The sequence below is a fragment of the Dermochelys coriacea genome, chromosome 23 (assembly GCF_009764565.3).
Source record: "Dermochelys coriacea isolate rDerCor1 chromosome 23, rDerCor1.pri.v4, whole genome shotgun sequence".
In the NCBI taxonomy this organism is placed as follows: Eukaryota; Metazoa; Chordata; order Testudines; family Dermochelyidae; genus Dermochelys; species Dermochelys coriacea.
The window spans coordinates 13,189,736-13,215,103 of NC_050090.1; the positions used below are offsets into that span (position 1 = coordinate 13,189,736).

The 25,368-nt window shown below is 54.7% G+C and overlaps 1 protein-coding gene and 1 long non-coding RNA gene across 16 annotated transcripts in view; both read left to right on the top strand.

Annotated features, from left to right (window-relative positions):
- Window positions 1–1,453: 1,453 nt before the first annotated feature.
- The window catches only part of LOC119846859 (immunoglobulin superfamily member 1-like), a 597,460-nt gene continuing 573,545 nt past the window's right edge, over window positions 1,454–25,368 (top strand). For 3 of the 15 annotated variants that reach the window (XM_043501152.1, XM_043501154.1, XM_043501153.1), the window contains exons 1-4: window positions 1,462–1,701; window positions 1,997–2,032; window positions 4,029–4,313; window positions 7,860–8,150. In XM_043501152.1, the coding sequence (XP_043357087.1) occupies window positions 1,671–1,701; window positions 1,997–2,032; window positions 4,029–4,313; window positions 7,860–8,150 (643 nt within the window). In that variant the 5' untranslated portion in view covers window positions 1,462–1,670. Of the gene's footprint in view, window positions 1,702–1,996; window positions 2,033–4,028; window positions 4,314–7,859; window positions 8,151–25,368 lie in introns of all 15 variants that reach the window. The other 12 variants (XM_043501160.1, XM_043501159.1, XM_043501155.1 and 9 more) reach the window with 9 other exon arrangements.
- Window positions 6,410–6,621, top strand: LOC122457256. The gene is made up of 2 exons (XR_006276732.1): window positions 6,410–6,440; window positions 6,560–6,621. It is a non-coding gene; the product is annotated as an uncharacterized LOC122457256 (long non-coding RNA).

The following is a 25,368-nucleotide window of genomic DNA, read 5'->3' on the forward strand; positions in this document are numbered from 1 at the left end:
AAGCCCGTTGCCAACTCTGTCCACATATCTATTCAGGGGATACCATCATAGGGCCTAATCACATCAGCCACACAATCAGAGGCTCGTTCACCTGCGCATCTACCAATGTGATATATGCCATCATGTGCCAGCAATGCCCCTCTGCCATGTACATTGGCCAAACTGGACAGTCTCTACGCAAAAGAATGAATGGACACAAATCAGACGTCAAGAATTATAACATTCAAAAACCAGTTGGAGAACACTTCAACCTCTCTGGTCACTCGATTACAGACCTGAGAGTGGCTATCCTTCAACAAAAAAGCTTCAAAAACAGACTCCAACGAGAGACTGCTGAATTGGAATTAATTTGCAAACTGGATACAATTAACTTAGGCTTGAATAGAGACTGGGAATGGATGAGTCATTACACAAAGTAAAACTATTTCCCCATGGTATTTCTCCCTCCCACCCCACCCCCCACTGTTCCTCTGATATTCTTGTTAACTGCTGGAATTAGCCTACCTTGCTTGTCACCATGAAAGGTTTTCCTCCTTCCCCCCCCCTGCTGCTGGTGATGGCTTATCTTAAGTGATCACTCTCCTTACAGTGTGTATGATAAACCCATTGTTTCATGTTCTCTGTGTGTATATAAATCTCTCCTCTGTTTTTTCCACCAAATGCATCCGATGAAGTGAGCTGTAGCTCACGAAAGCTTATGCTCTAATAAATTGGTTAGTCTCTAAGGTGCCACAAGTACTCCTTTTCTTTTTGTCTCTTAGCACTAGACCCCACCCCCCAACCAGAGCCAGGAGAGAACCCAGGAGTCCTGGCTCCCAGACACCCCCACCCCCCAATCACTAGACCCCATTCCCCTCTCAGAGCCAGGGTATATAACAGAGTAGGTGCCAGGCATCAGGTTTACACAGAATTTCACTGGCAGAAGCAGAAACTGGAACCGAGCGCTGGCTCTGGGCAGACTTCCCCTTTCCCAGATTTATTCACTGCTCCTTTATCAACTCAGGATCTACATTAACCCCTCCCTCCCCTGCTCATGGGGACCAGAAACCACAACCCCCACCCCCCTCAAACCCCCATGTCGTATCTCTGTGCCACTCAGCTAAGAACGGTGTCTGCAGCGATGATACCTGAGGAGGTAGGCCAGGTCCCTCGACCCTCATGCTCCAGGGCTGGGGCTGGTCCCAGCTGGGTCAGGAAGGAACCTCTGTCCCGCTCCATCGGAGAGGTTTCTTTGTGGGGGGCACTATGTGTAGGGGGCAGAAGCCCTCCTCTGTTCTGAGCTGCTGCTCCAGGGAGGCTAGACGGGCCTGTTGGAAAAGCTCAGGGCAGCCTGGACACCTCTTGACACCTCCTGAGATTCCCCTGTTCCCAGCTGGTCCCCAGACTGGGCTGCTCCCATGTGGGGCTGGGGGGTGATGGGGGGTGGGGTGGGACCAGGCAGCTGCAGGAGGGGATGTGGTTTGCTGGGCGTTGCAGGGAGCTGGCTTAGCTCTGACCACGGCAGATTTGGGCTGGAGGTTGCAGAGAAACCATCTGATGGGGAAGAAAGGGGCCGAGCGGATCACGGGCTTCCTGGGGCTGCAGCCCCCGGCGCAGTTCCTCATTCCGCTCGCACTCGGGCCTCAGGCTCAGTGGAGCTCAGCACTGGGGTCACTGCCCACTGCCCCATCATGGCGTCTGCTCTCACCGTCCTCTTCCTCGGTAAGTATTGGAGACAGCCAGGGCACGTGGCCGTGTGGGGGGTGGATCTGAGGCCAGGGCGTGTGCCCATGGAGGGGGGATCTGAGGCCAGGGCATGCGCCCATGGAGGGGGGATTTGAGACAAGGGCGTGCGCCCATAGAGGGGGGATCTGAGGCCAGGGCATGTGTCCATGTGGGGGGTGGATCTGAGACCAGCGCGTGTGCCCATGGTGGGGTGGGGTGGGGTGGATCTGAGACCAGGGTGTGGGATCCAGTTGCTCTGGGATCTGTGACTAACGAGCCATCTCCTCTCCAGGCTGCTGGCTGGCTGGGCACAGCGGGGTGTGGGGAGGTGAGTATGAGTCTGTGGGGAGGACAGTAACATCAAGGATGGGGGAGGGGAACTGAGCCCTGAACCGTACCGAAAACTCATTGCAAAGTCCCCCTGTGAGCTCCGACCCGTCCCAGTTCTTCTCTGCCCATCCCCACCAGGGAGTAACTAGGAGCTGACTCTGGCTCCCGGGGTCTGACAAAGCAGATGGGAACCATCCACAGGTTCAATGTCCTGCCTCCCTAGGCTGGCAAGATTGCGGGGGGGGGGGAACCCAACACCTCCCTCCCCTGCACTCACAGCCGCCCACCCGTGATCCCAAGGCCTAGGGAAGGTGGGTCTCTGCACTGATGGGACGCTCAGAGCCAGGCTCTGCCCTGAGCCCAGTAGAGGGGACAGAGTCACTGGGGGGTTCCCCAGACAGGGGGAGAAGCAGCCACTGGATATTCAGGGCTGAGGGAAGGGGGATCCCTGTCCCCAGGGGGAGCTGCAGAGCAAGGGGGCCTTTCCCAGGCAACACATCAGTTAGGGGGTGACGGGCGGAGCTGAAGGTTATAAACCTCAGTGGATAGTAGAGACTTGCACAGTCCCCTAAAAGTCAGGGTGGGGCTGTGTGTAAGTGGGGGAATGGTTCTGTTATTGTGGGGAACTTTCCTGTCTTATACCCTCCTCGGTGGGATTGGCTAGGAAAGGATCTGAGTCCTCGCTCCCACTCCCTTTACCCAGAGACCTGCCTGACCTCGAGGGCTCCCCTTCCCCGCTCCCGTGTGGCAGAGTCCTCATAACCCCGGCAAGGCTGGGCCCCAGGTACCCGTCGCCCCGCTCTGTTGCCCGGGGACATCACAGCCTGCGTGTCTGGGGCATCCGGGCAGTTCAGTCTGTTCCTCACACGTCCCAGACCCCTGCCCAGACCCTGGCTGTGCTGCAGGGACGCTGCGGGTCGGACCCTCGCTCTGGCGGTGGCCACACGACCTCAGGCTCTAGGTGGCAGGACCCTTCTTCTCAGTGTCGCCCCTGCCCCGTCGGGGTTACCAATCCTCCTCCGAGTCTGGCCTGCCGGGCGTCCTGGCTGGGGGTCTCTCCATGCGCTGGGCCCGCTGCCCAGGGTCCGCCTCGCTCTCCCCAGCTGCTCCCCGCACCCGGCTCCTGACTGCCCCAGCCCCAGCCCCAGCCCCAGTCCCAGCTTGAGCCTCTGCCCCAGCCCCTGCTCCAGCCCCAGCCCCCCTCTCTGCCTCTGCCTGGCTGCTGCTCTGCCTCCAGCTCCCTGGGCCAATTCTCTGGCTCTGGGGGCTGCAGCTCTGCTCCCAGCACTGACCTCCTCCCCGGGCTGCTGTTCTGGCCCCTCTGGCTGGCCCGGCTCTGGGTGCTCCCAGCTCAGCTTAGGCCCCTGCTTCCTCCTTAGCTCGGCCCCCCTCTGTCAGCCCCAGGCAATTCCAGCTCACCCAGAGGACGGGACCCCCTGGCCTCCAGACTAGCCCGCTTGCCCTGTCAATCAGGCTCACCTGGAGCGTTGGCCTCTCCCCATTGTTCCTGGGGACTGTCAGTCTCAGGGTCCTGGTTTCCCATCGACCCTTCCCCTTGGTACTGGGAGCTAGCAACCAAAACACCCCGACTGAATGTCAGTAAGGAGACAACAGTCCCTTTACATGTGCACAGAACCCAGGAGTCCTGGCCCCCATCATCCGTGCTCTCCCCACTAGACCTCACTCCCCTCCCAGAGCCGGGACAGAACCCAGGAGTCCTGGCTCCCAGCCCTCCCAGCAGAGAAGCCAGGGAGTGAATGGACCCTGGAGACTGGACTGGCCTGTCACCCGCTAGGGAGCAGAGCTCTGGCTCCCAGGAGCTCATGCTGTTAGCCCAGGGCTCAGAGGAAACTCCTGTCTCCTGTGGAAAGGCATCCAGGAGCCCGTCCCCAGGGCTGCCAGGTCTGACCTGCCACGGAGGCTGCGTGGTGAGGACGGGCCCCAGACTGGGTGACGGGGTCTGTGTCTCACGGCCTGTCTGCTTTCCCCTGCAGAGCCCAGTTACCCCAAACCCAGCATCTCCCTGAGCCCCAGTCAGGGGGTCTCCGTAGGGGGAGCCGTGGCTGTCTGGTGTCGGGGGAAGCGCCAGGGCATGCAGTTCGTGCTGAATAAAGAGGGACGCCAATTCCAAACTGTGACTTCGAACGGGTTGGAGGCTGTGTTTTCCATCAGCAACGTGAGCTGGGAGGACAGGGGGAGCTACAACTGCTCCTATCACAGCAGATCGGAGCCGTTCACCGTGTCGTCCCCCAGCGACCCCGTGGAGCTGGTGGTGAGAGGTGAGGGGCTCGGCTCGGTGTCCCTGTTCCCAGCCCCACCCCCAGCCAGACCCTCACAGGGGCTTGGTGCCAATGGGACGCTCAGAGCCAGGCTCTGTCCTGAGCCCTGACCCTGCAGTGGGGATGCCCGGCCGGAGAGCGGGGACGGAGTCACTGGGGGGTTCCCCAGCCAGGGAGAAGCAGCAGCCCCTGGAGACTTGGGGCAGGGAAGCTACTTTAACACTGCCTCTTGTACGTAGGAACTGTGAGTCGCTATTTAATCCTGGTTTCAGAGTAGCAGCCGTGTTAGTCTGTATTCGCAAAAAGAAAAGGAGTACTTGTGGCACCTTAGAGACTAACAAATTTATTAGAGCATAAGCTTTCGTGAGCTACAGCTCACTTCATCGGATGCATTTGGTGGAAAAAACAGAGGAGAGATTTATATACACACACACAGAGAACATGAAACAATGGGTTTATCATACACACTGTAAGGAGAGTGATCACTTAAGATAAGCCATCACCCACAGCAGGGGGGGGAAAGGAGGAAAACCTTCCATGGTGACAAGCAGGTAGGCTAATTCCAGCAGTTAACAAGAATATCAGAGGAACAGTGGGGGGTGGGATGGGGGGAGAAATACCATGGGGAAATAGTTTTACTTTGTGTAATGACTCATCCATTCCCAGTCTCTATTCAAGCCTAAGTTAATTGTATCCAGTTTGCAAATTAATTCCAATTCAGCAGTCTCTCGTTGGAGTCTGTTTTTGAAGCTTTTTTGTTGAAGTATAGCCACTCTTAGGTCTGTGATCGAGTGACCAGAGAGATTGAAGTGTTCTCCAACTGGTTTTTGAATGTTATAATTCTTGACGTCTGATTTGTGTCCATTCATTCTTTTACGTAGAGACTGTCCAGTTTGGCCAATGTACATGGCAGAGGGGCATTGCTGGCACATGATGGCATATATCACATTGGTAGATGCGCAGGTGAACGAGCCTCTGATAGTGTGGCTGATGTGATTAGGCCCTATGATGGTATCCCCTGAATAGATATGTGGACAGAGTTGGCAACGGGCTTTGTTGCAAGGATAGGTTCCTGGGTTAGTGGTTCTGTTGTGTGGTGTGTGGTTGCTGGTGAGTATTTGCTTCAGATTGGGGGGCTGTCTGTAAGCAAGGACTGGTCTATCTCCCAAGATCTGAGAGAGCGATGGCTCGTCCTTCAGGATAGGTTGTAGATCCTTGATGATGCGTTGGAGAGGTTTTAGTTGGGGGCTGAAGGTGATGGCTAGTGGCGTTCTGTTGTTTTCTTTGTTGGGCCTGTCCTGTAGTAGGTGACTTCTGGGTACTCTTCTGGCTCTGTCAATCTGTTTCTTCACTTCAGCAGGTGGGTATTGTAGTTGTAGGAATGCATGATAGAGATCTTGTAGGTGTTTGTCTCTGTCTGAGGGGTTGGAGCAAATGCGGTTATATCGTAGCGCTTGGCTGTAGACAATGGATCGAGTGGTATGATCTGGATGAAAGCTAGAGGCATGTAGGTAGGAATAGCGGTCAGTAGGTTTCCGATATAGGGTGGTGTTTATGTGACCATCGCTTATTAGCACCGTAGTGTCCAGGAAGTGGATCTCTTGTGTGGACTGGTCCAGGCTGAGGTTGATGGTGGGATGGAAATTGTTGAAATCATGGTGGAATTCCTCAAGAGCTTCTTTTCCATGGGTCCAGATGATGAAGATGTCATCAATGTAGCGCAAGTAGAGTAGGGGCATTAGGGGACGAGAGCTGAGGAAGCGTTGTTCTAAGTCAGCCATAAAAATGTTGGCATACTGTGGGGCCATGCGGGTACCCATCGCAGTGCCGCTGATTTGAAGGTATACATTGTCACCAAATGTGAAATAGTTATGGGTCAGGACAAAGTCACAAAGTTCTGCCACCAGGTTAGCCGTGACAGTATCGGGGATACTGTTCCTGACGGCTTGTAGTCCATCTTTGTGTGGAATGTTGGTGTAGAGGCTTCTACATCCATAGTGGCTAGGATGGTGTTTTTAGGAAGATCACCAATGGACTGTAGTTTCCTCAGGAAATCGGTGGTGTCTCGAAGATAGCTGGGAGTGCTGGTAACGAAGCACTATTTAATCCTGTGATCCCCTCCCCTCTGTTCTCCCGGCCCCGCCCCAGGCAGTGCCCAGGCTGGAGCTGAATGAGGCAGGGGCTGCAGGAAAAGCAGTGGCTTGGTGGACATGGTGCTGGGCTGGGATCGAGGAGATCTGGCCCAGCTCCTGGTGCGGCCATAGACTCTGTGTGATGGGAGCACGTCACCGTTTCAAAAGTGTCCTTCTTTGTCTGGGGGCCTCAGTCTTGGGGGATCTCAGACCGACCGCCCACAAACAGAGACACCCACAGTTAGTGGAGACCTCTGCAAACACTGGCCTCAATAGCGCTGGATCCCCCTGTAGTTACTGTCCTTTGTTCCAGTTTCTTTCAGGTATCTTTGGGGTGGAGAGGCTCTCTCTTTAGCCAGCTGAAGACAAAATGGAGGGGTCTCCCAGGGGTTTAAATAGACTTTCTCTTGCGGGTGGAGACCCCCTCCTCTCTCCTATGCAAAGTCCAGCTACAAAATGGAGTTTTGAAGTCACCTGGGCAAGTCACATGTCCATGCATGACTGAGTTCCTTACCAGCCACGCCACATTCCTGGGAAAGCCCAGATGTGGATTTGCAAAAAGAAAAGGAGTACTTGTGGCACCTTAGAGACTAACAAATTTATTTGAGCATAAGCTTTCGTGAGCTACAGCTCACTTCTTCGGATGCATTCAGTGGAAAATACAGTGGGGAGATTTATATACACCGAGAACATGAAACAATGGGTGTTCTCCCATTGTATTTTCCACTGAATGCATCCGACGAAGTGAGCTGTAGCTCACGAAAGCTTATGCTCAAATAAATTTGTTAGTCTCTAAGGTGCCACAAGTCCTCCTTTTCTTTTTGCGAATACAGACTAACACGGCTGCTACTCTGAAACCTGTCAGCTGTGGATTGGCGTCTCCAAGTTCATTGTTGGCTTAAGGGCTTCTTGATTGAGCACTTACTGAGAATAGTCCTTTCTCAGGAAGCTGACCAACTGCTTCACTAAAACCTACTCAGAATCAAACAAGTACGCAGCCAATATGCATAACTTTGAATACGATAATGACACATGCATACAAATAAGATTAATAGATTCAGTAGGTCATAACCTTTACAGAGATATGTTACATGGCATATGTAGCATAAAACACATTCTAGTTATGTCATATATACATTCATAAGTATATTTTCATAAAGCCTTATGGGGGCATCACCACAATAGTGTTTCCTAATATCCAAATTAGACCTCCCCCACTGCAACCTGAGACCATTGCTCCTTGTTCTGTCATCTGCCACCACTGAGAACAGCCCAGCTCCATCCTCTTTGGAGCCCCCCTTAAGGGAGTTGAAGGCTGCTATCAAATCCCCCCTCACTCTTCTCTTCTGCAGCTGGAGGACGGGGCTGGTTGGGTGCCCAGGTCTGTCTCTCACAGCCTGTCTCCTATATGCAGATGCCAGCTTACCCAGACCCTCCATCTCGCTGAGCCCCACTGGGGACACCACCCCAGGGGCAGACGTCATCATCCGGTGTCAGGGGCAGCAACGGGACGCGAGGTTCTTTCTGCACAGGGCTGGAGACCTGAACCCACCGCGACACATGGACCCTGCTGGGGACGGGGCCGAGTTCCACATCCCCACCGTGGGTTGGCCGCACGGAGGGAACTACAGCTGCAGCTACCGGCCCCGATCAGAGCCCTTCGTCTCCTCGCAGCCCAGCGACCCCGTGCAGCTGGTGGTCGCAGGTGAGGGGCCCAGTTCCACGTCCCCACTCCCAGCTGGACCCTCAGTAGGTCGGCACCCTGATGGGATGCTCAGAGCCAGGCTCTGCCCAGAGCCCTAGGACTCCCGTGGACAGGGAGCAGGGACAGTGTCATCGGGGGGTTCCCCAGGCAGGGGGGAGCAGCAGTTCCTGGAGGTTCAGGGCTGAGGGAGGGGGGATCCCTGCCCCCAGGGGGAGCTGCAGAGCAGGGGCCTTTCCCAGGGGATGCTCCCCCGGCTGCCCCCGCACTGGGGACGCACAGAGGAGTCTGGGCCCTGGGGCTGCTCAGCCGGCACCGTCCCCAGCCACAAACCCCCCTCCCCGGGACTGACAGTAACGATCGATCGATGCTGAGTCATGGGCGGAGGTGGTTTAAAGTTTCCTGGGGCCCTGAGCCAGAGCAAGGGGGATCCCTCCCCACCCCTTCCACCTGCGTCCCTCTCCTGTCCCACCTCTTTGGCCTGCAGCCCCGCCCCTTTCTGTCCCTCCCCTGGGCCCCGCCCCAATTCCACCCACGGTCCCATCCCATTCCATCCCCCCACTGCAGCCCCACAACCCATTTGCTATTTTCTGCCCCCCGTAACTGTGGGCCCAAGACTGGAGAAGCTCTGTCCCCCCACCCAGCCCCACACTCAGCTGGATCCCCCGGGGCTTTGCACTGATGGGATGCTCAGAACCAGGGTCTGCCCTGAGACCTGGGCCCAGCAGAGGAGACACCCGGCCGTGCAGCCGGGACAGAGTCACTTGGGGGTCCCCCAGCCAGGGGTGAGCCAGAGCCACTGGAAGTTCAGGGCAGAGGGAAGGGGGATTCCCTTCCCCCAGGGGGACCTGCAAGAAAGGGGTCTTTTTCCAGGGGGATGTTCCCGTTCTTGGGACCCATAGAGGAGTTTGGGTCTGGGGCAGGGGGCAATTACTGTGGAAACAGGTTGTGGTGCCCAGGGATGGCTGGGGCTGAGACATCAGGGGGAGGGAGAGCCCTGGACCCAGAGCTCCCCCTATGCCCCCTGCTCTGCAAGTCGCTGCCTGGAATTTGCTGGGGGATCCCAGGGGAGAGACAGGATCTGGGGAGCTGGGCTGTGAAATTGGGCCCAGCTGGGTGCCAGAGTCCTGGGGAATAACCCCCCATTATTGGGCCACATGACATCGCCCTGGCAATAGGAGTGAGCATTACCCAGAATTCCCTTGGTTCTTGCTTCCTCTCCCCACACTGGGGTCTATGGTACCTCCTGACCCTCCCCCCAAGAGAAATTCTGCTGCCTCTGGCAGTGCCCTGGTCTCCAGAGCTCTGGGCACCGTCCAACTGTGGGGGCAGCGGGTGATATTCCAGCCTCCCCCCGCGCACACTGCCTGGCTGTGTGTGTCAGCAGCCGAGAAGCCCCGGGGATGGGCTCACTGCACAGCAGACAGGCCATGGCAGAGGCACCTGTGGAGGTGGACAGAGGGATCCTATGGGGACAGGGAGCTGGGGTGGTTCTCTGTTGTGGGGGTCTGAGACTCTGAGGCTCTGATTGTCCCTATCCCCTGGCCTGGTCCTGGGGTGCCGGGTGTCTCGGGGGCAGTTCATCCACCTGGGAGCCCCCTTCACTGGGGAAGCTGAGGCTCAGCCCCCTGGGGAAGCAGGACATGGCCTCCCCTTGGGGGTCCAGCCCCAGGGAGGCACCAGAGCCTCAGTGCCTGGGAAACCCCCAGAGGGGGGCTGGGCCGGTCCTGCTGGACGGGGTGTTGGGGGCTCCAATCCTGGGGCAGCTGATCTCCCTGTCCGAGCTGCCAAGTGACTCTTCCCTTTCCCCCATATCTGCTCCCTCAGGGCGACTGGATTTCACCAACACCAACATCGCCCGCCTGGCACTGGGCACCGTGGTCCTGCTCGTCCTGGGGCTCATCCTGGCTGAGGCCTATTACAGCCACCCGAGGGAGGTGCCCTAGGTGAGGTAACCCCCCCTTCTGAGCTCCTTGCTCCCCCCCAGGATTTGGGCCCAGGGTGACACGGGCCCCTCTAATCCACTGCCTCTCTGCACACCCAGGATCTGGCCGTACAGGGAAGAGAATCTCCCCGGGGGATGAGCCGCTTCCCCTCGGGGGACTGAGACACAGGCACAAACCACCCGGCCTCCAAATACCCCTGCCTCAGAGAATCCCCCCCAAACAGCTCCCGACCTGACAGCAGCTCCCCAGGATTGAACCCCCGATGTCGTGTGTGACAATTGACTGTAAATGGTTTATTTACTTGCAAGGCTTCTTGTGGATGTGGGGGCCAGCCTGTGGATAATGAAGAAGGAGGTCTCACAGGGACATGTGACCATGTCACCTGAAACTGGAATCTATCTTAAGTCTAGTGCTTTTCCATTTAGAAGGTGGGGTGGGAACCCAGAGAGAGACAAAGGAGTCCCGCCTTTGGCCAAATCTATAAAAGGGGGTGGAACAGAACAAAGGGGGCTGCCAGACATGAGGAATTGCCTAGTTACCACCTGAGCTAGAACTAACAAGGGCTGTATCAAGGGAAAGGATTGGGCCCAAACTAGGAAGGAGTCTAGTCTGGGAAAGAAGCTTATTGGAACATCTCTGAGGGGGAGATTTACCTGTATTCAGTTTCTTAATGTATTAGGATTAGACTTGCGTGTTTTGTTTTATTTTGCTTGGTAACTTACTGTTATTACTTGAAACCACTTAAATCCTACTTTTAATACCTAATAATATCACTTTGTTTATTAATTAACCCAGAGTAAGTGATTAATACCTGGGGGAGCAAACAGCTGTGCATATCTCTCGATCAGTGTTATAGAGGGCAGATAATTTATGCGTTTACCCTGTATAAGCTTTATACAGAGTAAAATGGGTTTATTTGGGGTTTGGAGCCCATTGGGCGCTGGGTGTCTGAGTGCTGGAAATAGGTGACCTGCTGAGCAGGGTTTGGTTAAAGCCTCCAGCTTTGGGGGCGTGGACCAGACCTTGATCTGTGTTTGCAGCAGACTAGGTCTCTGGCTCAACAAGGCAGAGTTCTGGAGTCTCAAGCTGGCAGTGGAAAACGGCTCAGAGGTAATCCCAGCACGTCAGGTGGCAGTCCCAAGGGTGTCTCTCTGACTGAATCTGTCACACTGTGAGCCCCTGCAGTACCAGCTAGAGGAATTGCCCCTGTGCTGGGCACATTGGACTCCCTACAGAGCAGCCCCTGGAGGGTGATGGGGTCCCACTCACTGGCCCAGCCAGGCTGGTTCTGCCCAGGGCTGCCAGTGGGGAGCAGGGACGAAGCAGGGCTCAGCATGGGGAAGGCACCACCTGCATCTGCGGGGAACCTAGAGCACTGGGGGCCGGGCACTCAATAACTAGCCCCTTCCTGGCCGGATTCCCAGCACCACCCGCTCTGCCCGCTCCCCTTCCTTGGGGCTGGGCACCCGGCATTTCACAGCCACGGTCACCCCACCTGCCTGCCACCTGCCGCTTCGCAGCCAGCTCCTGCCTGGGGGTCTCCATCGAGTCTAAACTGGCCACCCTCAGTTATGGCCTCCCTCTCAGACACCCACCATCGTCCCCTGTCTATCCAGGGCCTCACTGGGCAGGGCGCATTTGGCCCTAGCGTTTTCCCAACCGGTGGCTGGGTAGTTAAATCCCCCAGGACCACCAGGGCTCATCGCCCAGCCCCGAGCTGGGCCTTTGTCTCCATCCCACAAAATCCCATTCCCCCCAGCATCCCTAGATAGAGCCCCCGGCCCCCTGTGTGTGGGGAGGCTGCGTCTGGCCCTGGCACTGGAATAACTGCACTTACTGCACCCCCAGTGTCTGTCCCCTTCCTCTTTCTGTAGCGGGGTCCCCCAGCCCCTTTTCTGTCCCCCCTTTTTCCCTAGAACTCCCCCTCCCTGTATTTCTATTGTACAATCCCCCCAGAGGCTCCTGCTGCTCTGCCCCCCAATCTCCCCACCCCAGGGGTTGGCTGTGATACCGGAGCCTCCAAATATTGCAGCCAACGAAGATGAGTGAGAAGTTCCGGCAGCGTCACGAGTACCCGGATGAATGAACGTTGGGGGGAACGTTGGCAAGACAGAAAGTGGGATTTGTCCAACACGAGCGGCCGCCGGACAGAACCCACGGGCCGGGCTGGGGCCCGCCTGGGACACAGGAGAAGTGGGGGAACAGAAATCCGTGACCCAAAATTGGGGTGTTGGAAATGAGGCCTCATTGGTGGAAAAAATATTGTGGGGATGAGCTGTGTCACCCACCTCCCTTTGGGTGCCTGAAAGAAAGATTTCAGAGTAGCAGCCGTGTTAGTCTGTATTCGCAAAAAGAAAAGGAGTACTTGTGGCACCTTAGAGACTAACAAATTTATTAGAGCATAAGCTTTCGTGAGCTACAGCTCACTTCATCGGATGCATTTGATTCGCTTCATCCTCCTGGCTTCCACCCCCCATCTCCTGGGGCCATCTGCGGCCATCTGGGCCCTGATCTGTGGAGACATCCTGAGCAGAACGGCCGGAAAGAGGGACCCCGACGCCGTCGCCTCTCCCCCGGCTTAACCCCCAACCCGGGAGGAAACGGGGTTGGTGTGACATTGCACTCCATATTTTTATAAAAATATGTTTATATGTGTTGATATGATGTAACTGGAATATGCTTTATGCAAAAGTTTTCATTGTCAGGTATCATCACAAAGCTTATAATCTTCTGAGTGTGGTCATCCTATTTGTATGAATGTAACATTCTTGTATCTGAAACTAGGAATATGAAATATAACTCCGAGGTCCTATTGTAATTATGCAAAGTGTGGGCCATTAATGGTGGTTTGGAATCTTGATGGCTCCCATTCACCAGGACAATTGGTTGTAAATGGCTCTGTTTACTTGTTAGACTTCCTGTATACCTGTGCCAACAAGCAGGTAATGAAGTCTCACAGGATATGTGATCATGTCACCTGAACTGAAATCTATCTTTAACTTGATGCTTTTCCATTTTGAAGGAGGGGTGGGAACCCAGAGAGAGACAAAGGATTCCTGCCTTCTGCCAAAGCTATTAAAGGAACAGAACAAAGTCATGTTGAATCCCCTGCTTTTCACCTAAGATATCTGCTGGAATTAACAAGGACTGTACCGGGGAAAGGATTGGGCCCAGACTAGGAAGGAATCTAGTCTGGGAAAGAAGCTTATTGGAACATCTCTGAGAGTGAGATTTACCTGTATTCAGTTTCTTAAATGTATTAGGCTTTGACTTGCGTGTTTTGTTTTATTTTGCTTGGTAACTTACTTTGTTCTGTCTGTTATTACTTGAAACCACTTAAATCTGACTTTTTATACTTAATAAAATCACTTTTGTGTATTAATTGACCCAGAGTAAGTGATTAATACCTGGGGGAGCAAATAGCTGTGCGTATCTCTCTATCAGTGTTATAGATGGTGGGCAATTTATGAGTTTACCCTGTATAAGCTTTACACTGAGTAAAACAGGTTCATTTGGGGTTTGGATCCCATTGGGAGCTGGGTGTCTGGGTGCTGGAGACAGGAATACTTGCTGAGTGGTTTTCAGTGAAAGCCTGCAGCTTTGTGGGTGTGGTTCAGACCCTGGGTCTGTGTTTGTAGCAGCCTAGTGGGTCTGGCTCAAACCAGACAGGGCACTGAAGTCCTAAGCTGGCAGGGAAAAAGAGACTAAGAGTTAGTCAAAGCACATCAGCAGACAGGCTCCCCCAAGAAGGTCAGAGCTGGGGGGGCGGGGGTAGATTGTTGGGCATTTGAGGAGTGAGGGGGGAGCAGCACCCCCCACTACTCCCTGGGCTGCCACTTCTACCCCCAGCAGCCACCCCTCTCACTGCACCCCCTCCACATCCCTCCGCAGATCCAGCCCCCTCAGCCTCAGGGTCCCCCATTTTCTTTTGATCCCCTCAGTCTGCCCTCACAGCCCCTGTGCTGCAAATTCCCTGCCTGATAAGGGTCCCAACCCCACAGTCAACTCTCTCCCTGCCCCTGCCAAGGGGGGCAACAAGCTGGGAGATGGGGGGGTCAGGTGGGGGGGAATGACCCTGCTTCACAATGAATCTGTTGCTCGTCTCCCTTCTGCTCTTGGGGCTGGGGGGGCAAGAGCTCCCAGGGGGGCTGGTTAGCAGGGGGGTTGGGGCCCTGGGATGAGGGGGCTGATTGAAGGAGTCTCATTGGGACCCTTCGGCCGGGCAGCTGATGTATCTTTAATGCAGCCCCGGCCTGGCCCAGTGCTATGAGCGAGCCCCGGAGGGGCGACACTGCTACGGTGCCACCAGAGACCTGGCCCCTGCTCCCGCCCTGGCTCTAACCACTAGTCCCCACTCCCCTGCCAGAGCCTGGAACAGATGGAAATATTTGCAATTGTCAGCCAAAGATCGAAGATCAGACTCTGTGGTCTCCTGGCTCCCAGCCCGGTGCACCTTTCCCAAGGTTTCAGGGTACATCGAAGGTGACCTTTCTCCCTCCCCACAGAGACACAGACAAGCTGCGAACTATGTGACCCTTAGTCAGGCTGACGGCCCCTGGGTTTTCTGGATGTTGCAGTGACCTCAGCTTATTTTGACCGCACTAGATTTGGCCAGCAGATTAGAGACAAGGTGTGAGGTACTTAGGAAGACATGAGCCATCGCCGGCTTCCTGCGTCTGCAGCCCCTGGCTCAGTGCCTCATTCGGGGCTCAGTGGAGCTGGGCTCCACGGCATTGGTGGCAGCGCTGAGGGGCCCCTCACTGCCTCATCATGGCATCCGCTCTCACTATCCGAGACAGCCAGGGCGTGTATCCATGGGGGGAATCTGAGACCCGGGTGTGTGTCCAAGATAGGTGGATCTGAGACCAGGGCGTGTGTCCATGGCGGGGGGAATCTGAGACCAGGGCGTGTGTCCATGGCGGGTGGATCTGAGACTAGGGCATGTGCCCATGGGGGTGGGGGAATCTGACACCAGAGCGTGTGCCCACGGGAAGTGGATTTGAGACCACGGTGCGTGTCCATCGGGGGGGGGATCTGAGACCAGGATGTGTGTCCATGGGGCGTCATTCCCAGCGCTATGTTGGGTACATCAGCTAATCAGTGCTTATGGGTACTTATGGGTCATGTAGGTCTCTTTGGACCAGCAGTGGTGAGATCTCATCCCTAGGGCAGTGACTAGGGAGAGTTCAGAGCTCCTGTAGATAAATCTCTGCATTAAGCATCTTCACATAACTTTCATATGGCTTTGTTTCAGAGTAGCAGCCGTGTTAGTCTGTATTCGCAAAAAGAAAAGGAGTACTTGTGGCACCTTAGAGACTAACAAATTTATTAGAGCATAAGCTTTCGTGAGCTACAGCTCACTTCATCCGATGAAGTGAGCTGTAGCTCACGAAAGCTTATGCTCTAATAAATTTGTTAGTCTCTAAGGTGCCACAAGTACTCCTTTTCTTTTTGCATATGGCTTTGTATTATGCCTCTATTTTCATATAACTTTTTATCAGATCCTTATATAGAAAACTTTGTATTGAACCTTGGTATAATGTTAAAAAAATGTCTTTTTGCTAGGAGTAGAATAAGATCTCACCCCCCTCCGCCCCCCCTTTTAATCAATTGCCCTGTTGAATGAATGAGGTGTGAATGAGTAAGGCGTGGAAGGCAGCACCTCCAGACAGCTGCAACTGTTGGAGAGGGGATGAAAGTCAGACCCAAGAAGAATAAAACTTGTCAAGTGGGCTCACTAAAGAAGAGCAGACATATCGATGGCCTTGGGGGTTAAAAGTGAGCATCTTCTTTTGAAAAGACCCTCTTTGTAGCAGTAAGACAACACCCAGAAGGAAGCAGCACAAAGGGACACTGACACAGATTTTGTATCTGGGATAGATTTGCACGAGAGGGAAGCGGCTATAAATGTGAAGTGTCTTCCAGAGGACCCCGGGTCTCATCTTGTCAACATCGGAGCATTGATCCGGATCGGCAGAAGCCCGGCTCCACCCCTCCCCCATCTAACTCACCTGGCCAGTGAAGTTAAGGGGAGCAACTAGTTGGTAACAACAACAAGACGGAGTGTGCTTGTGTGTGTGTGTCTATGTGAGTGTATGAGTGTAATATATATCATATGCATATGATACAGTGTTAATTGATATATGTATTACCAATAAATGTGGTATTTGCCTTATTCCCCCTGAACAGATCCTGTGCAGTACTTTAAGCACAACACTCCCCGGGGCAGGGGAGAGGTAGGTGGGGAGCAGTCCCAGGCTGGGGCAGTCAGGGGAGCAGGGCGCACCCTTCCTGGCTGGTGGGGGTGGGTTGCTCTGGGTAGCCCAGGTCCGGGGAGCCGGGTTACAGGAGCTCGGTGCAGCCTCTGGGATCCCAGCGGGGGGAAGCTGTGAGACCCCAGGGACTGGACCGGGGTCAGTGTCTCACTCTCTGACTCTTTCTGAGTGCAGAGATGTACCCCAAACCCGCCATCTCCCTGAGCCCCAGCAGGGTGACCACCCTGGGCAGGATGTCACCCTTCGGGGTCGGGCTGGTCGCCGGGATGCCAGCTTCTCTCTGTTTAAGGTTGGGGATTGGACCCCGCTGGGACAGGTGGAGCCTGTGGCGGGTGGGGGGGAATTTCTCATCCGCAGCGTGAAACGGGGAGACGGAGGGAGCTACACCTGTTATTATCACTACTCAACAGATCCCTTCGCCTGGTCGGAGCCCAGCGACCCCGAGGAGCTGGTGGTAGCAGGTGAGGGGCCCGGCTCGGTGTCCAGAGCCCCACACTTAGCCGGACCCTCAGGGGGACTTTGCACTCATGGGACGCTCGGAGCCAGGCTCTGCCCTGGGGCCAGCAGAGGAGATGCCTGGCCAGGGAGTTGGGACAGGGTCACTGGGGGGGTTCCTCAGCCAGGGAGGAGCAGCAGCCGCTGGAGGTTCGGGAATAAGGGAAGGGGATCTCTGCTCCCAGGGGGAGCTGCGGAGCAGGGGCCTTTCCCAGGGGAATGCTCCCCCAGGCTGCTCCCATTAAGGGGACACACAGAGGAGTCAGGGCCCAGGGGCTGCCCAGCTGGCACCGTCCCAGCCACATAAATCCCCCCCCCATACCCAGGAAGGACCCTAATGGTTGATGCCGAGTCATCGGGGGAGGGGATCGCTGGTGGACGCTGGTTCTATTCCCACAGGGGGAACTGACCCGACCCAGTCTGGAATGGTGCCGGCTCCCACCCGCCAGGGCAGCCCAGGCCAGGTACCAGGGCCTGGGGGAATCTATTAAGTCACAGGTTATGGGGCAGTTCCCTAGGCAGCGGTTGCCCAGGGAAAGGGATGGAGGCTGTTCTCAGGGGCAGTGACTCCCCTGAAACTCACCAACAGATTTGGGAGGGAAGAGAAGCCTCCTGCTTCAGACACGAATCTGCCGCTAACGGGCTGGCCCCATTTTGGTTTTTGTCCCTTCAGTTTCCCCCCTCACAGCCCCTCTGCCCCACATTCCCTGCCCTATAATGGCCCCAACCCCACAGTCATCTCTCTCCCTGCCCCTACCAAGAGGGGCAGCAAGCTGGGAGATTGGGGTGGGGGGTCAGGCGGGGGGGTCAGGTGTGGGGGGGGAATGACCCTGCTTCACAATGAATCTGCTGCTCATCTCCCTCCTGCTCCGGGGCCCGGGGGCAAAGGCTCCCGGGGGCCTGGTGAGCAGGGGGGCCGGGACCCTGGGACGAGGGAGCTGATTGAAGGAGACTCATTGGGACCCTTCGGCCAGGCAGCTGACGGACCTTTAATGCAGCCCTGGCCCAGCCCAGCGCTGTGTGCAAGCCCCGGAGGGGCAACAACACAATTGTGACACCGGGAGTCCTGGCCCCAGCTCCATCCCCTGGTTCTAACCACTAGTCCCCACTCCCCTGCCAAAGCCCAGAACCAAGTCAAACCTTCCTGACCCCGAGCTTTCTGCTGCCGCTAGCCAATGGCATATAAACAAAGCCTGTGTCACGTCCCTCTCTAGGGGCCTGGCCACATAACCACTGACAGGGTCTCCTCCAGCTCGGGGGACAGGGTCTCTTCAGGGGCATTAGAAGGTCCCTGGGTCTCTCCCGGTTGGTGATCCGTTGGGGGCCTGGGATGGAATTTCTCTTTCTCTGATTTTCTTTGAACCTGGTTGATTTAATACACACACTGAGAAAAATCCCTTAGAATCAGGCATTACAGTGGAAACCCGTCATCCCCGCTCAGCTATGGCGCAAGGGGCAGCAAACTCAGGTCTTCCCTATCGCGCCCGCTCTTAACACGGTGCCACGGCTTGTGTTGCAGGTGGGCAGGTTGGCAGACTGAGCAGGAAGGCTGCAGTCAAACCCTCCAGCATGAGGGAATACCGCAAAGTTTCCCAAACACCCTTAACTCTGCCCCCTTGTGCACATGCATTACGGCGCCATCCTTTAATTTCATGATCACATATTAATTTTATCTTCATGGGCCATGTCAAGGTTCCTTCCCCACTTTGAACTCTGGGGTACAGATGTGGGGACCCGCATGAAAGACCCCCTAAGCTTATTTCTACCAGCTTAGGTTAAAAACTTCCCCAACGCACAAAATCTCTTTTTGTTCTTGGTCTAGGAATGCTGCCACCACCAAGCGCTTTAACCAAGAACCAGGGAAAAGGACCACAAGTTCCTCTTCCCCCAGCAATCCCTCTGAGCCCTTACACTCCCTTTCCTGGGAAGACTTGAGAATAAACAAGCTGAGCACAGATCAGCTTGGATTTCTTAGGACCCTAAAAACCCAATCAGATTCTTAAAAAACAGAACTTTATTAGAAGAACAAAACAAAGATAAAAGAAACACTCTGTAAGATTAGAATGGAAGATCATCTCACAAGCAGTCAGATTCAAAACACAGAGAATCCCCCTAGGTAAAACCTTAAATTACAAAAAGACACAAAAACAGGAATACACATTCCCTCCAGCACAGCGAATTTACAAGCCAAAACAAAGAAAACCTAATGCATTTTCGAGCTAGATTATTTACTAACTTTACAGGAGTGGAGGGCTTGCATCCTTGATCTGTTCCCGGCAAAGGTATCACACAGACAGACAAAAGCCTTTTCCCCCACCTCGAAGTCTGCAAGTATCTTGCCCCCTCATTGGTCATTTTGGGTCAGGTGCCAGCGAGGTTACCTGAGCTTCTTAACCCTTTACAGGTGAAAGGGTTTTGCCTCTGGCCAGGAGGGACATTTTTGCACTGTGTACAGAAAGGTGGGTACCCTTCCCTTTATATTTAGGACAGGCCACCACCCATGTTTGAACCCAGAATGTAAGAAAGGACGGGTGTAGGGGAATCTGCATGGAAATCGTGGTCAGTGGAAGATTGAAAACCAGACCCCGTGGTCTCCTAGCTCCCAGCCTGGTGCACCTTCCCCAAGGCTGCAGGGTACATGGAGGGAGAACTGTTCCCCCTCCACACAGAGACACAGACAAGCTGGGAGCTGCATGACACTTGGCCAGGCCGATGGGCCCAGGCTTGGGTTTTGCAAAGCCCCCTGCTTACTTTGACCGCACTAGATTTCCGCTGCAGACTAGAGACAAGGCGTGATGGACAAAGGAAGAGACGAGACATCGTCGGCTTCCTGTAGCTGGAGTCACCAGCTGAGTTTGTTATTTGGGGCTCGGTGGAGCTGCTCTGGGGCGTTGGTGGCAGCGCTGAGGGGCCCCTCACTGCCTCCGTCATGCCATCTGCTCTCACCGTCCTATTCCTCGGTGAGTGTCAGAGAAAGCCAGTGCATGTGCCCACTGAACTGATTTCTCCTTCCCCAGCTGATGGAGATAAAACACATCTGACCTCTAGGTCACCTTGGCCTCTCTTTGCTCTGCCCCAGCCACCCCTCCATGGGCTCCTGGCAGATGGATCCGCATCGTTGCCCTGCTGAGGGGTGGGGGGCCCAGTGTCTCTTATGTCGCTAGCCCAGCTCTCTCGGTCTTGGATTTGGGGAAAAAGCATCCAGGAGACTCTCTCCCTGCAGCCCCTGTATCAGCCTCGTCACTGGGGCCAGGCTGTGGGGACGGGGAACAGTGACTGTGCCGGGGTCTGTGTCTCACGGCCTGTCTCCTCCTGCCTGCAGAGCTCAGCTACCCCAAACCCAACATCTCCCTGCACCCAAGTGGGGGAGTCACCCTGGGGGGAGCAATGACCGTCCGGTGTGAGTGTCGATGTCAGGGAGTGAGGGTCCCTCTGTATAAAGCTGAAAACCCAGAAGCAAGGCAGGGCAAAGACCCCCCAGAGGATGTGGCTCAATTTTCCATCCACAACGTGAGCCAGAGAGATGCAGGGAGCTACAACTCCTGATATGGCATCAAATCCGAGCTGTCCATGGTGGGTGTTTGGGGGGAGCCAAGCTGGGAGGAGCCGGGAGTTTGAGGGAAGTAGGTTGGGGGTGTCGGGAGGGGGGTTGAGAGGAGAGGGGTCGGGATGGGGGCAGGAGTTTGAGGGCAGACAGGCTCCCCAAAGGTCAGAGCCGGGGCCAGGATTGTTTGGGAGTGTGAGGGGGGAGGGGGCAGATGGTGCTCCCCAGGAAGGAGCTGCTATTTCCACCCCTCGGCAGCTTCCCCTCTCACTACCCCCCTCCTACTCCTGCCCCCTCTGTCCTGGGTCCCCCACCTCAGACTCCTGCCCCCACAATACCCCACACCTCCCTCTGCCCCAGGGAGGGAGGTCAGAGTGTGTGAGGGGATAGGGGATGGGGATAGGGCAGAACGGGGGAGGGGACAGGGGCGTGAGTGGACACAAGAGTGGTGAAGGGCCATGGGATGGGGGCGGAATTGGGGGGATGGGGACCTGATGTGGGGGACGTGAGGGAACTACAGAATGGGGGATGGGACTGTCACGGAGTCCCCGGGCCATGCTCTGGATCTGCTCCCCACAAAGCCAGGCAGGACTCTGGGGAGTCTCCTCTCTGGGAGCAGCCTGTCTGCAGGACACACAGCTCACCCGGCTGCCCCCTTCCTGGGCCTGACCTCGGAGCATCCAGCATCCTCTGCCCCTCCGTGCGCTTCCCACAGCGGGTCCACCCAGGTGGGGTCCTGGGGAAGCCAGAGGGTCCTGCCCCCCGACTCCGCAGTCAGACGGGACTCTCAGCCCTGGTCTACACTAGGAGCTGAGGTCAAATTTCGCAGCATTAAATCGACTTAACCCTGCACCCGTCCACATGACGAAGCCCTTTTTTTTACTTAAAGGGCTCTTAAAATCGATTTCTTACTCCACCCCCCGACAAGGGGATTAGTGCTGAAATTGGCCTTGCTGGGTCGATATTGGGGTAGTGTGGACGCAATTCGACGGTATTGGCCTCCGGGAGCTATGCCAGAGTGCTCCATTCTGACCGCTCTGGACAGCGCTCTCAACTCAGACGCACTGGTCAGGTAGACAGGCAAAGGCCCACGAACTTTTGAATCTCATTTCCTGTTTGGCCAGCGCGGCAAGCTAGAGGTGAGTGAAGAGCTCATCAGCAGAGGTGACCATGATGGAGTCCCAGAATCGCAAAAGAGCTCCAGCATGGACCGAACGGGAGGTACGGGATCTGATCGCTGTATGGGGAGAGGAATCTGTGCTATCACAACTCCGTTTCAGTTTTCAAAATGCTAAAACATTTGTTAAAATCTCCCAGGGCATGAAGGACAGAGGCCGTAACAGGGACCCGAAGCAGTGCCGCATGAAACTTAAGGAGCTGAGGCAAGCCTACCAGAAAACCAGAGAGGCAAAAGGCCGCGCCGGGTCAGAGCCCCAAACATGCCGTTTCTATGATGAGCTGTATGCCATTTTAGGGGGTTCAGCCACCACTATCCCAACCGTGTGCTTTGACTCCGTCAATGGGGAGGGCGGCAACACGGAAGCAGGTTTTGGGGACGAGGAAGATGATGATGACGAGGTTGTAGATAGCTCACAGCAAGAAAGTGGAGAAACTGGTTTTCCCGACAGCCAGGAACTGTTTCTCACCCTGGGCCTGGAGTCAGTAATCCCCGAACCCACTCCAGGCTGCCTCCCGGACCCGCCAGGCAGAGAAGGGACCTCTGGTGAGTGTACCTTTTTAAATAGTATACATGGTTTAAAAGCAAGTGTGTTTAATGATTAATTTGCCCTGGCATATGTGGCCAGTACAGCTACTGGAAAAGTCTGTTAACATGTCTGGGGGTGGAGCAGAAATCCTCCGGGGATATCTCCATAAAGCTCTCCTGGATGTACTCCCAAAGCCTTTGCAAAAGGTTTCTGGGGAGGGCAGCCTTATTTCATCCACCATGGTAGGACACTTTACCACGCCAGGCCAGTAGGACGTAGTCGGGAATCATTGCAGAAGAAAGCATTGCAGTGTATGTTTGCTGGCTTCAATCAACATCCGTTCTTTATCTCTCTGTGTTATCATCAGGAGAGTGATATCATTCATGGTCACCTGGTTGAAATAGGGTGCTTTTCTTCAGGGGACATTCAGAGGTGCCCGTTCCTGCTGGGCTGTTTGCCTGTGGCTGAACAGAAATGTTCCCTGCTGTTAGCCACGGGGAGGGGAGAGGGGTTAGACACGCGGTGGGGGGAGGCAAAATGCGACCTTGTCACGAAAGCATATGTTCTGTGTATGTAATGTTAACAGCAAGGTTTACCGTGAAAGAGTGCACCCATTGTTCTATAAAATGTGTCTTTTTAAATACCACTCTCCCTTTTTTTTTCTCCACCAGCTGCATGTGTTTCAAGGATCACAGGGGATCTTTTCCTTCCCAGAGGCTAGTGAAGATTAGAAGGCGAAAAAAAGATTTTATTGCCTCTGCGAGCAGTGATCGAAGCGGGGAGGGGAGGGTGGTTAGCTTACAGGGAAGTAGAGTGAACCAAGGGGGGGGGTTCATCAAGGAGAAACAAACAGAACTTTCACACCGTAGCCTGGCCAGTCATGAAACTGGTTTTCAAAGCTTCTCTGATGCGCACCCTACCCTCCTGTGCTCTTCTAACCGCACTGGTGTCTGGCTGAGCGTAACCAGCGGCCAGGCGATTTGCCTCAACCTCCCACCCCGCCATAAACGTCTCCCCCTTACTCTCCCAGATATTGTGGAGCGCACAGCAAGCAGTAATATCAATGGGAATACTAGTTTCGCTGAGGTCTAAGTGAGTCAGTAAACTTTGCCAGCGTGCTTTTAAATGTCCAAATGCACATTCTACCACCATTCTGCACTTGCTCAGCCTGTAGTTGAACAGCTCCTGACTACTGTCCAGGCTGCCTGTGTATGGCTTCATGAGCCATGGCATTAAGGGGTAGGCTGGGTCCCCAAGGATAACTATAGGCATTTCAACATCCCCAGTGGTTATTTTCTGGTCTGGGAATAAAGTCCCTTCCTGCAGCTTTTGAAACAGACCAGAGTTCCTGAAGATGCGAGCATCATGTATCTTTCCCGGCCATCCCACGTTGATGTTGGTGAAATGTCCCTTGTGATCCACCAGCGCTTGCAGCACTATTGAAAAGTACCCCTTGCGGTTTATGTACTCACCAGCTCGGTGCTCCGGTGCCACGATAGGGATATGGGTTCCATCTATGGCCCCACCACAGTTAGGGAATCCCATTGCAGCAAAGCCATCCACTATGACTTGCACATTTCCCAGACTCATTACTCTTGATATCAGCAGATCTTTGATTGCGTTGGCTACTTTCATCACAGCAGCCCCCACAGTAGATTTGCCCACTCCAAATTGATTCCCGACAGACTGGTAGCTGTCTGGCGTTGCAAGCTTCCACAGGGCTATTGCCACTTGCTTTTCAACTGTGAGGGCTGCTCTCATCTTGGTATTCTTGCACCTCAGAGCGCGGGAAAGCAAGTCACAAAGTTCCATGAAAGTGCCCTTACGCATGCGAAAGTTTCACAGCCCTGGGAATCGTCCCACACCTGCAACACTATGCGGTCCCACCAGTCTGTGCTTGTTTCTTGGGCCCAGAATCGGCGTTCCATGGCATGAGCCTGCCCCATTAGCACCATGATGCCCATATTGTCAGGGCCCATGCTTTGAGAGAAGTCTGTGTCCACGTCCTCATCCCTCTCGTCACCGCACTGACGTCGCCTACTAGCCTGGTTTCGCTTTGCCAGGTTCTGGTGCTGCATATACTGCTGGATAATGCATGTGGTGTTTAATGTGCTCCTAACTGCCAAAGTGATCTGAGCAGCTCCATGCTTGCCGTGGTATGGTGTCTGCACAGAAAAAAGGCGTGGAACGATTGTCTGCCGTTGCTTTGACGGAGGGGGGCGACTGACAACATGGCTTACAGGGTTGGCTTGCAGGGAATTAAAATCAACAAAGGGGGTGGCTTCACATTAAGGAGAAACAAAAACAACTGTCACACAGAATGGCCCCTCATGGATTGAACTCAAAACCCTGGGTTAAGCAGACCAATGCTCAACCCACTGAGCTATCCCTCTCCCTAGTATTCCAGACATGACTGAATCTCCATTAAACTTTTCAAGGTGCCCCTGACAGACCTCACCGAAACGATTGTCAGCCATTGATTTCATGGAGGGAGAGGGGAGCAAATGAAAACAAAACAAAGCTGGTCTATTTCTTCTTTTGATCCACTCCATCTATCTTTTACATCTTTGGCTGGCAGCAGACGGTGCAATAGGACTGCCAGCAGGACAAAAGAGAATGACCTGGTTGAGTTATGACGTGATTGGAATAACAGAGACTGGTGGGATAACTCACATGACTGGAGTACAGTCATGGATGGTTATAAACTGTTCAGGAAGGACAGGCAGGGCAGAAAAGGTGGGGGAGTAGCACTGTATGTAAGGGAGCAGTATGACTGCTCAGAGCTCCGGTACGAAACTGTGGAAAAACCTGAGTGTCTCTGGATTAAGTTTAGAAGTGTGTGCAACAAGAGTGATGTCATGGTGGGAGTCTGCTATAGACCACCGGACCAGGGGGATGAGGTGGATGAGGCTTTCTTCCGGCAACTCACGGAAGCTACTAGATCGCATGCCCTGATTCTCATGGGTGACTTTAATTTTCCTGATATCTGCTGGGAGAGCAATACAGCGGTGCATAGACAATCCAGGAAGTTTTTGGAAAGCGTAGGGGACAATTTCCTGGTGCAAGTGCTAGGGGAGCCAACTAGGGGGAGCGCTTTTCTTGACCTGCTGCTCACAAACCGGGTAGAATTAGTGGGGGAAGCAAAAGTGGATGGGAATCTGGGAGGCAGTGACCATGAGTTGGTTGAGTTCAGGATCCTGACGCAGGGAAGAAAGGTAAGCAGCAGGATACGGACCCTGGACTTCAGGAAAGCAG